Below are 12905 nucleotides of genomic sequence, written 5' to 3'. Positions count from 1 at the left end.
GACAGTACACAGAATAATACATTGAGCCTAATGTTTCACTGTTACTCCAGTTTTATACCGGTGTAATTGCAATAGAGTTCAGCTGCCGTAAAACTAGAGTAATGCTGGGAATAAGGCCCTTGTGTAAGAATGTTGGATCTGGTAGGCAGATGTGATCTCATGCCTGGAGATACCAAACCATTTTAGACAATACATGCAAGCAACACCACTTACCAAAAGCTCTCTGGGTACTCAGCAAGAGCCATGTTGATGACATCGAGTGCATGTTGATAGTGCTTTTGGGCTGAAAAAAGGAGAGCCAGTAGATGAAGTGAATTCATATCATCTTTGCACAGTTTCAGTGCTTCCTGAAGGTGTTCTATAGCATCAGAAATCTAAAAAACAAGAAATATTTTACCACGAGTCACATATCTGATCTTTCCCAAAGGTATGAAACTTGTTACACACTCATGACCATTAGATATCTTAGCATCCTACTTGGGAATGTGGTGGGAAAACTGACTTTTCCAAGAAATTTAGCTGCCAGCCCAAATTAATGGACTGTCAGCCTAGGAAAGCATGACAAAATGGCTGGGGATGAGAAAAGGAGTTTTTTGCCCTAGTATGTAATAGGTGGCATGCAGCAGCTATTGCAAGGTTTCAGAAGAGGTGGGAGTAGTACACATGACCCAATATTCCCCTTATTGCTTTGGCTTTTTTGCTTCTATGCTGTGCACAGACTCAATAGCCATACCCCTAACATGACCAATCCCCATCTCCATGTTCAGTCATGGGGAACTGCCAGGGTCTCTTTGCATGGTGTGAACATATACATTATTTCTGATTTACTTTGTGTCTTATGATCACTGCACAAGGCCACTCATGATTTGGCCCAGGAAAGTGAGATGTGAATGATGAAAGTCAAAGGGTAAAATATGGTTAAGATTCAGAACAATGTCAGGAAGGAGAAATGTCTCTGTTAGCTGCAAGGTAAAGTGCAGTCCTGATACATACAACAAAGGAACATCATTAGAATCAAGTTCCCACCTGGTAGAAATCTTAAATTCTATAATGAATGCAAATGCAACTTCCAGTCTATGTGGTCTGGCATCCTATCTTTATGCTGTCTGTTTATGAAGGAAGTTATGAATAGAAATCTTGTTCCTTGGTTATTGGTAGCAAGTTTTATGGAGGAATTTTGTCACCATATAGAACATCTTCCAAGGTGTGAGGATTTGGGATTAAATCACCCAGAATTAGCGTTCACTCATGAATGCCTAAACAAACAACATTGGAGGATATGCCCGACAATGTGGAATTTCGCTATTCTTTTCCTTATATTCCCATTTTTCGGCTACCTGAATTGTAGTTCCTTCTCTCGTCCTATTTGCAAACTTTTTACTCAGATAAGATTGCCTAGCATTCCACGATGCTGGCGTTGTCATAACTTCCATAGATCATTCCTGGAAAATAGATTCTATGTCATAAGGTACAGTAGCAACCAGAGAAATGTGCAGACTTGCTCTTCCCTCAGAGTTGTGCAAGGAATGTAGGTTTAGGGGTCCCCAGGTAAAAAACGGTTGAGAACCACTGTGTTAATGCACCCACAAAATTTAAGTATACATGAGTTTCATCACATTTGCAGGCAAAAATTGGCTAATTGTGAGTCTGACTTATGCATGCAGATAGCTTTTTGAGTTTTCCATGGGCAAACTGACATCCTTACAAGTTTGGCAGATGGGTTAATGGAGGCTGGCTGGCAATTTGGTCCTAAATAAGGAAATCAGAAGCTTTCCAGCCAGCACTGGGGCTGCACTAAGGTGGCATAACATCAGCTATGGTCATTCCTTCAAACCTATGACTGTCAAGCCGATAATCACATGATGCTGAAATGAATGCAGTCTAAACATATTTTTCACTCAACTGTAGGATAAGCCCTTTCTTTTAGCATTTACATCTCTGATGGATAACTCTTCCCTTCAGTTCCAAAAAATGCTAAGACCCAGGACAAGAGCTATCTGATTTGTTGTCTTTCTCCTTATTCTAGATTTACCTTTATTCCAACTTCTCATTGGATTGATTAAAAATTCTCTAGAGAAAATGAAGTTCCATTTATCCGAGTGGCTAAAGAAACCAACTTGCATTTGTTTAATCCAATATCTTCCAAAGTAACACCTACACCTTCCCCCCCCTGCCCCCGCCCCAAAATGTAGCAACAAAATTAGAAGATCCTCCTGGTGTTTATCGAAGTCATAAGGAAAGATCTGATTTTTTTTTCATCTCAAACATGCCTACCACTTGATTATTTAAGTATAGCCAGAAAGGATTTCTTAGCACAGTAACAATGTTAGTACCAACACAGAATCCGCCTCCTGCTGCATAATTAGGAACAGTGGACAAACACAGATGAGAAAAATAGCACTTAATAATGTCAACAGACTCTACTCCTTTACTGGACGCATTATACAAATGAACGTGCAATAGACCAGACAGAGAAAAATTATGAGGTAAATTTCCAGAACAACACCACCAAAATACTTGGTAGAAGTCAATGCAAACTTCTTTGGAAAGGCAGAGACTAATTATCTATTGACAGATGCAATAGCTTATTCATTTGAGTAGCTATGGAATATGGGAAGCCTGGAAGTTTGAAGCCCAGATGCGGTTCTGAATCTCCATGGCTGTACCGTAGGTAGGTTGCCAGCTCAAATTCCCTGCCAGTGCTGCCTTAACAGCAATCCCATCTCAGCTGCACCACAAGTCCCAGCAGGAACTACGGTAGGAAGATTATCTGATCATTATTCGGTTAATAAATACATGAACAACATTTTGCAGGACACATGTGTACAAATATTGTGTATGTTGCAATGATTGAGCAACAAAGATATTGCTATAAAACAGAGCTGGTGCCTTCCAGCACTTGCAAAAATTGCCACACAGTGGAGGCCATTTAGGGATCTGGGGCAAAAATTGGGGACGGGTCCTGCTTTGAGTAGGGGATTGGACTAGATGACCTCCTGAGGTCCCTTCCAACCCTGAGATTCTATGGTTATTTACAACACTGCCTCCTATCTTAGGGTTTATTTTGATACACATTTGCTTAACAAACAGGTTGGGAGGTTACCTTTCTGCTCCTGTTCATATGCATGAAGTATGAAGACTTTAAAAGCAATTTGCAATGGCAGAATATAGCTTTATATTTAGAATGATTCAAGTACAATATTTCAGATGCAATGACTTCTGGCCCCTTAGATTACATGGCTTACCAACCCCAGTCCTGCCAACTTCTGTATCAACTGTGAGTTTTAGGTCATTAATGAAACACTAATATTTGGCAAATCTTTTGTATTTGCAATGCCTATTATTTCATGCTATAGGATAGGGATTATAGAAAGGAGAAATTTCACTGGCTAACAAAATTTCCCATTAGAAATAGCCTTGAACCAAAATACTAAACACCCAGAGATTTAGCAAAGCGAGGATCCAAATTGTCATGACTTGGGCTCATATTTAGCTCTTACTGCACAGGAAGCTGGTATATTTGCACAGGATGGTAATTCGATTGCTATCAGAAGTCCAAGCCAGGACACACAGAGACTGTGTGATGAAACTCAGCCTGTTTTGGTCAGTCTGAGAGCTAGCAGAGACAATCAAATTACAAGGTCTGTCTGTGTCCAGGAGTCTCATAAGAACACAGGTGACGTGTATGGGATAACATGCCCCCCTAGATTTCTCAGGACGCCGCTTGCTAGGATGCCCAGCAGCGATAGGCAGCAGCTCCCCCTGGAGGTGGCACTCACCATGTGTCCATACAGCATGGGGAGGGAGGAAGCACCAAGGCGGCTGGCTGCAGGCTGAGCACTGAAACAGCAGCAGCCCCCAATGTGCGTATCAAGGAGAAGGCAATTTGGGGGTGTCATATTCCCCCTTCCAACAAAAAGTGACTATTAACTGAAATTCCTGTTAACTGAAATGATCCACCCCAAGCACCATCCCACCCTGGTGGCGCATGGGGGACTGTGCATCCCAACTGCATTGCCCCTTTTGTCGGTCTTGTTTTGAACACTTGCTAAATTGAGTGAGGATCATTCAGGTAGGAAGGGATGGCTGCAAGTCCTGCCAGGGGCTGTGCAGCCACAGGACAGACAGCAGGAGGCAGTTGCTCGTGTATGTTGTCTACATACATATCAAGTTTCGGAGGTGGAGGTGGAGGTAATGCGTGGGGTAGTCATGTGCCCACACAGAACCTTTGCATTGTGCCCCGCACTATCCACAGTTTCGTGTTGCCTCTGCATCAGAAGCTTATTTCTATAAACCCAGGATCCAGTTGTTTATATATTATAACAGTGTTCTGTCTCTTCTCTACCACAGCAGACACCACAGGAATTTTTAGCCAATCTGTTCTCCCTGAAATCATGTTCAAAAGAGGAAAAAATAAAAAGGACTGTAGGAGAAATAGCTTAAAGATGTTTTCCCTACTATTTTGTATTCACTTTTCCCTTATTTAAGTACAGACACTCTTGAAGTGTGTAGATGCTTTCTGGAAATCACCCCTTGAAACTTCAGGTCTTCATTGGCAGCCAGCAGATGAAGTTGATCAGTGACTGCTCTAATCCTCTGGCTGCCTTTCCACTCCTGTTTTCACAAGAAGGAAGGTCAAATCAAACAAAACAACTTCAATGCAAGCCTTAAAATGGTCTGAATACCATTTGTGGTTGTTACGGATCTGACATAAATTTACTTGGTACTCGGCACAAAACATGGGAACCAGGACCAAAAATTAACAGGAGTTCTGACTCCTCAGTGGGGTCCTATTTCCATGGAAACAGACTGGCAAAAACATGGCAAGACTTTTAATGCTGACTTTTCAAAGTGACATTTTAAAATATTCACTCTGCCTTGCTCTTGCTGATGAAAACTCTGTTACCACAGAAACAGGAAGAGGAACACAAATAGCACGTTGCAGTTGAGCACTAGAAGTCTCATTTGTCAATTTCCTTGGTTGACTGCCAAAAGAGACCTGCCAGGGAGTAACCAACACCTGCAAATACTGGCCTTGACCAGGTTCTTCAAGTTTGAGGGGAGGAGGGAGATAAAATAAAACTCTTCTCATAGATCTGAGCATTTTTAAATTGAGATGAATTTTATAGAAAAATGTTCCAAAATATGCCCCAGGGCCCGATCCAAAACCTACTGAAGTCAACTGGAGTCTTTCTGCTGATTCAGTGGTCTTGGAATCAGGCCCTAGAAAAACAAGACTACAATCAAACGTGGATGTCTAATATAACATCACAATTCTCTTTGGTGGTTGAAGGTACTCAGTCCTGTTCCATCCCCACCATGGGGAACACTTATAATCACCCCTGCCTTACTTTCATTTCTTGTTCTTGTGAGGGAAGAAAGTCTGAGTTTTTTCTATTTCCCTTCTCCCTTCCCAGATGTTTACCACAGTGATTTTAAGCACATAGCAGAAACATACACTGCTGAAAATATTCCAGGGAGACCTCTAAGGCTAGGGAGTTTTTCCAACTTCCTTAGCACCTTACTGGCTAAGTTGGTGGTCTTGCTCCATTACAAGAAAAAACAAACTGAACATTTTCAGCTATCTATGGGAGTTTGAGACCTGTATTTTTCAACTGCATTTAAGGTATCTTATTTAGTGTAGTGTGGCCTAGTGGACAGAGCACTGGATTAGGATTTAGAAGATCTGGTTCTATTCCTTACTGTGCCACTGGGTTTTGTTGAGCAAGTCATTTACTTTTCTGTGCCTCAGTTTCCAAATCAATGCTACTGACCTTACTTGTAAAGGGGTTTGAGAGCTATGGATGGAAAGTGCTATATAAGAGCTAGGAATTACTATTATTAGTAACTAACTTTAAAAACAACAGATCAGATTTTTCTCAGCAATAGACATTTATGGCCAACTGCACAGGACTGGACTCTTTATTTCTTAGCACTTTGTTACACCCTAATGAAAATTTTGTGACATTCAGTAGTTAATACAACCGGTCAGAGGTTAAAAAAAAAAGGGAGGGGGGGAGATAATTTATCCTGCAGTTAATCAGAAAAAGAATATGTTAGATACTTTAATTAAGGATATTAAAAATGCATTACCTAATGTTTATCATTAACTAAATTGGCAGAAGAAGAACAGGATATTTTACAGCAGTCTAAAAATAAAGATGTCTCAGGTATCTCTACTTGCTCCAAGCATGCTTTAAAGATTTATACCCTGCTAGATGGAGAAGAACTGGAGCAGCATAGCAAGGACCAGACTGACACAACAGAGGTATAAGGTTCACACATCTAGTGATCGGGGATAAGTGGTAGAATATCAAGGAGAAACATACAGGTGGGGAACGAGATAACAAACAAAGTGGGTGGGGGAATAACAGACTGAATGAAAAAAAAAACCCAAGAGGAGAGGGAGATGATGAAATGAGAGGTGAACAGCAACATTAAGACTAGCACCTGGAAAAGAGAAAGGGAAACAACTTAAAACCTGATGAGTTAATAAAAGGGGGAGGAGGAGATTATTTCAAAGAAAATCTCATTTTTATTTTTATGGGTAGTGACTGAAAATATCTATTACAATATTCTTTTAGCATTTTTATTCTTGAAAGGGACTAAGGAAGAAGCAGAGCAGACTGCCTAAATGAATAGCCAAAAACTATCACCAAAAGAAGAGTAGCTGGATATTGTCTGAATGAAAGACCTGAGTAATCTGCACTGTCAGGCATACAGTAGTTGATGACAAAGTCAAACCAGCTGTTTTAATGATCCTTTCTATTGTATTCAACCTTGCAGCACACTGCTCTTATTATGAAAGTGTTACAAAAATGACATTAAGAGTGTGCACACTTGCACCAATTAGTTCAACCTAATGAACAAACAGCTCACCTAATTAGCTTGGGAAAGTAAGCAGTATCTGACTGTTTGACTCTGCGGTATAGACTAGGGAAAGGAATCTGCAGTGAGCAGAAAGCCTGCTAAGGAAGGAAAATAAGATGATCAAATTTTCAAATCTATCTAAGAGGGTTCTTAATAAACAGGACTTATTTAAATAAAAGGTATTGGCTTTGAAAAGAAAAAAGACAAGCGTTTTCTTTAACACGGCATCATTTTCTTGAGCTGAGACCTGCAGTAACATTTGACTGCCAAATAATCCTATTGCCCGGAGGTTTCCAGAGCTCACAGAAATTTTGACTAAAGATGCTGAATTATGGAATAAGCAAGTCCTTAATATGGATAACCTGAGAATTGGTGCGATATAGTAGCTTACCAGGAACAAGACAGCGTTTGGGTAGGAGGGGACTACGACAGGGGGCAGGGTACTTCCTGGTTCCTGAGGAACAAGAATTAAATACCTGTAGTTCACCTTCGCTCTTCCCTTCCCAGATACTTAAAGCAGGACCGATAGGGCACTCCTTGGGATACAAAGCTGGATGAATGACTTTGAATAACCATGCTTGGTAACAGGATTGCAATGAGCCCCAAGCTGGGGAGTTTCTGCTTACATTTATGTGAACTTATTTTGATTTCCTGGTATCAACCTTGTTCAATAAGAAAAAAAACAAACAAACAACGATGACTCTGATTGGGTTTGGTTTAATTCTGTTGAGTCACTCCACCAGCTTCTAGTGACTCAATGGCTGACTGTACTGAAATTGTCAGTCATTGCACATACCTGTCTGACAAGAGCCAGCTGCAACGAGACGTAGAGGATGATTTGGTGGTCTTCAGGGGCCAACTGATGTGCTCTGTAAAAACAAATGAACAATAAGAAAAGGGAAGTGAGTGTCATATTGTACTTTTCATAATCTTCTCTGCCAGAAGGAAGCCACAAATTACTTATATATAAAAGCACATTCCAAGAAGAATTCTACTCCCACAAGTGCAGAGCAGATAGTAACCAGACAGAGAAGTGAGTGCTCTGCCAGCTGTGCCAAGCTCATGAAACCAGCAAGCAGGAACAGCAACAAAAACACCACGCGTCAGGATTTTATACAGCCAGATGCTAAGCTTCACACACTCGCAGAGCACCATTCTGAGAGTGTGCGATGGATGAGTTATGGCAGGGCCTTTAGCGATCTGACTATGATGGAGAAGAGGGCTGTGCAAATCGGCAGCTTCTAATTCATGACCTGCATCCTTTGTGACACTGTTTTAAGCGATTTAGGCCAACTGAAGTAACACTCTAACTGCCTTCTATTACGGACACTAAAACACAGCAGCAGCTCCCTTTCTCCCTTCCTGGATGTTTTAATGAGATTTCTACAAACAGAGAGGGGTTAATACTGAAAATAAAAAGCATTCACTGCTGGTATTTTTACCACTTTTTGTATTTCAGGAGCCTAAGAGGCCCCAAGATCAGAATCCCATCATTTGGGTTTCCTTTCAGGATTTCTGAAGAGTCACTCAGATAACACTCTTAAAATTGTTACGGACTCCACTGCAGCCGACCCAGCTAGTTCATCTCCTCGTGCTCTTTTGCAGTAATACCTTTACACAACAGGTAAGTCTGATCATACCACACTCTTTCTAACTCTTTCGGCTGTGTGCCAACAAAGAGAGAACTCTGCACTTGTATTGCCCTACCATAAGCAAGTTCAGCTGAAGAGTATATGAGGGAGGAATGAAAGACTGACAAGCATGGCAGCTAAGCACTGCCAAACTATTCATTCACTAAGATTTAAGAGTTACTGCAGGAAACAAAAACCACATACTATTTCAATATCAGTTACCACAAAGCTATAGCCATAGCTTATGAGAAAAAAGCAATTGCATTGATGATTTTAATTAATGGCTCTAGAATCAATTAGTTTAACTTGGACAAAGAGAGCCCTTTATCTCTGCTTGTTTAGAACTTCTCTCTGAACCTGTGGCCAACATGATCCACACCAAAGATATTATTCATCTGATTAGGATTTGACATTGGATATATCATGTTGCACTGTGTATAAGCAACATACTGATCCTTTTACCAAAGACCAAATCCAACCCTGATCCTGACTACTGGGGTAGGATGGGCTGCCTGTTTTTTTTTTAATGTAGTTATAACATCTTCAACAATAGATGGAAGGGCTAAAAAAGGGGAAAAGTTCACAGGGGCATACGTGAACACTGACTGACAATGGCTTGGGAAAGAAAGAAGAGCTTCTATTTTGTTGCTCAGCATCCCCTTAAAGGGCATTAAAAAAAAATCAAACTGATGGAATTAGGCTTCCAGCTGAGAGACCCATGTTTAAGGATGGCTTCAGGATCCTAAATCATGGGCTGAGAATCTACATGTACTTTGGAACTGATAAACATGTACTCACTGAGACACAGGGTATTAGCTGGCTGACTCTTTCAATGACCCCGCTTGGCTGAACTATGAGTATCTGATGTTGTCTAAAGACTTATCAGTTTCCTAGCTAGAGTTAAGACACCAGGAAAACAAGTCGCAGTTAGTGGGAAAGGTCAAAGAATAAAAATAAATACAGTTAAAAAGCAAGGCAGCACAGCAATTACATGGAAATAGCACGGTCATGGAGTTACTAGATGAGTCTAGGTATGTGTTACTTAAAAGAAAAGAGACTTAGTAAAAGTTGCACTTTCTTGCTCTTCAGATTACCACGTGGTGAGTATCCAGAGTCACATCTGTTGACTTTAGTGACAAAAATAAGTTTTTACTACTATATACTGTTACTGCTGCAAAGCCAGCACGGATGACAGTGAGCCGGATTCTATTCCTTCTTGTGTAACATCAACAGAACTGTTAACTAAGATACAATTACAGAGTCAATCAGTATATCTGCACAAACTCCCTGAATACAAAGCAATTGTCCAGGTGTAACCGAGGACAGATTTTTGATCTGCAGAATCTCTATTATAGAGGATGATGTACAAGAAAAGAATTCAGTCTGACTTAAAGATCCTGTGTTGAGTTTAGAAGCCCTGATAACACATACCTTTAAAGAGCTAAGATAGACAGAGTTTGTGAGATTAGCAATTAGGAAAAAAACTTTTTCCTTATAAACTTGAGATACATTAAACTTGGAACCTCACAAGGTCATTCTTACCGTTAACTTTTCATAATAGATTTAAAACTCAATTTTTGTCTTGTTTTGTAATTTAAAAAAAAAGTGATACCTCATAAAAGTTAGCTTTTAAATTTAGCCAAATGATCTGCTGCATTCTTGCTATTGTAGGAGTGATTTGGAAAGACTATTGCTGGGATCAAAAAGATTTTTAAGTACATCAGAAGCAGGAAGTCTGCCAAACTATCGGTGAGGTCATTAGACAATCAAAATGTTAAAGGAGCATTTAAAGAAGACATGGCTGTTGTGGAGAAGCTAAGTGAATTCTTTGCATCTGTCTTCACTGCCAAGAATGTGAGGGAGATTCCCACACCTGAGCCATTTTTTTTTAGTTGACAAATCTGAGGAACTGTCCCAGATGGAGGTTTTAACAGAGGAAGTTTGGGAACAGATTGATAAATTAAATATGAATAACTCAGCAGAAAGACCTCAAGTATGAAATTGCAGAAACACTAATTGTGGTATGTAACCTGTCACTTAAATCAGCCTCTGTACCAGATGACTGAAGAACAGCGAATGTAAAAAAGGCTCAAGGGGTGATCCTGGTGTGGTAAGATGTTGGTTGCGTGTGTGTTCATTTAGTGTGCTGTCCCACCTCTGAGCAGGCAATTACAGGTCCATAAGCCTAACTTCAGAATCAGGCAAATCAGCTGAAACTGTAGCAAACAGCAGAATTAGCAAACACAGATGAACACGATAAGCTTTTGTCTTTTTTGTTGAAGAGTCAACACAGCTTTTGTAAAGGAAATCATGCCTAACCAATCTACTCACATTCTTTCAGGGTGTTAGCAAGCATGTGGACAAGGCTGATACAGCTGATACAGTGTACCTGGACACTCAAAGACTTTGATGAGGTCCCTCATCAAAGGCTCTTAAGCAAAGTAAGTTGTCATGGGATAAGAGGGAAGGTCCTCTCATGGATTGGTAACTGGTTAAAAGATAGGAAACAAAGGTTAGAAATAAATGGTCAACTTTCACAATGGAGAGAGGTAAATAGTGGAGTGTCCCAAGGATCTGTACTGGGATCTGTACCATTTAATATATTTATAATGATTTGGAAATGGTGGTGGACAGTGAGATGGCAAAATTTGCAGATGATACAAAATTAGTCAGGATAGTTAAGTCCAAATCTGCCTGGAAAGAGTTACAAATGGATCTCACAAATGGGTGACAAAATGGAAGATGAAATTCAATGTTAATAAGTGCAAGTAATGCACAGTGGAAAACATAATCCCACGATATGCATAAATTGATTGGGTCTAAATTAGCAGTTACCACTCAAGAAGGAGATCTTGGAGTCATTGTGGATAGTTCTCTGAAAACATCTGCTCAATGTGCAGTGGCAGCCAAAAAAGCTAACAGGATGTTAGAAACCATAAGGAAAGGGATAGATAATAAGACAGAAAATATCAAAATGCCACTTTATAAATCCATGGCACAACCACACCTGGAATACTGTGTACAGTTCTGGTTGCCCCATCTCAAAAAAGATATATTAAAATGTACAGAGAAGGGAAACAAAAATGATTAGGGGAATGGAACAGCTTCCATGTAAGACGAAATTAAAAAGACTGGCACTGTTCTGCTTAGAAAAGAGACAACTAAGCAGGGATATGATAGAAGACTGTAAAATGAATGGTGCAGAGAAAGTGAATTGGGAAGTGCTGTTTACCCCTTCAAATAACACAAGAACCAAGGGTCACCAAATTCAATTAATAGGGAGCAGCTTTAAAACAAACATAAGGAAGTACTTCTTCACGTAATGTACAGTAAACCTGTGGAATTCATTGCCAAGGGATGTTGTGAAGGTGAAAAGTATAACTGGGTTCAAAAAAGAACTAGATAAGTTCATGGAGGATATCTCCATCAATGGCTAATAGTCAAGATGGTTGGGGACGCAACCTCATGCTCTGAGTGTCCCTAAACCCCTGATGGCAGGAAGCTGGGACTGGACCACAGTGGATGGATCACTTGATAATTGTCCCATTTTGTTCATTCCATCTGAGTACCCAGCACTGAACACTGTTGGAAGACAGGATATTGGGCTAGATGGACCATTGGTCTGACCCAATATGCCCATTCTTATGTACTATATTAAAAACTGAGATGTTGAAGCTTTTTGCAGAGCATATATATATTTTCAAAAGAACTAAAGAACTATTTTGGATTCATCCAAAAAGCAAAAGCAAACAGCAGCTAGTCAGGCTCTTTCTCACCTCTCCAAAGTTTGAAGGGCTTTCTTGTGCAATTTGTCTTGAGAGCATTTCAGGGTAGCTGCAGGACAAGACACATATGGTTATTTAACAGTTAGACAGAGAAAACTTGCAATACATTTTAAAATGTTAGCATACAATAGCAGAAGGATATTAGCACTTGTATGTAAAGGTGTGACAAACCCAGTTTTGTTTTTGGAGAAAAATGACAACAAAAAAACATTTTTAAAAATATCTGTTGGGTTTTTCAAGGAATTTCCCCTTCCTCACATTTAAAAAAAAGGCTTCTCTGTGACTCTGAAATGTTTTCATTAACATAACACACATAATTTAAGGGCTTTTTTAAACTAGAAACATCAGAGCCAGACTTTTGGCCCTAGCTGCTTTGTGCTAACAGTGCCCAAAGCCCCTGGAAAGCTACCCTAATGGGGCAGCTAACTAGGTAATGCCATGACTGAGGTATACCCAGCTCTCCACCACCTTCGATCCACTTCACACAGGGAGTGTGCCAGGCTGAAGAGGGGGAATGTCAGGGGTAGAGCTCATGGTGCTCTGCCAGATTCTCAGCCAGTGCAGCAGTCTCTCTGTGCTTACTGCAAGTCCTTAGGCCGCTACAAGTTATGCTAAGCAT

At 40.3% G+C, this 12905-nt stretch overlaps 1 protein-coding gene across 6 annotated transcripts in view; it reads right to left on the bottom strand.

Annotated features, from left to right (window-relative positions):
* TTC7A (tetratricopeptide repeat domain 7A) overlaps nucleotides 1-12905 on the bottom strand; it is a 267263-nt gene that overhangs the window by 132191 nt on the left and 122167 nt on the right. For all 6 annotated transcript variants that reach the window (XM_073339137.1, XM_073339138.1, XM_073339139.1 and 3 more), the window contains 3 exons: nucleotides 12278-12335; nucleotides 7667-7739; nucleotides 214-374 (listed from right to left, as the gene is read on the bottom strand). In XM_073339137.1, coding sequence (XP_073195238.1) covers nucleotides 214-374; nucleotides 7667-7739; nucleotides 12278-12335 — 292 coding nt within the window. The remainder of the gene's footprint in view (nucleotides 1-213; nucleotides 375-7666; nucleotides 7740-12277; nucleotides 12336-12905) is intronic.

Source organism: Lepidochelys kempii, chromosome 3, assembly GCF_965140265.1.
Source record: "Lepidochelys kempii isolate rLepKem1 chromosome 3, rLepKem1.hap2, whole genome shotgun sequence".
NCBI lineage: Eukaryota > Metazoa > Chordata > Testudines > Cheloniidae > Lepidochelys > Lepidochelys kempii.
Note: the sequence above shows the minus strand (reverse complement) of the source record. Positions and strands in the feature narration are given on the sequence as shown.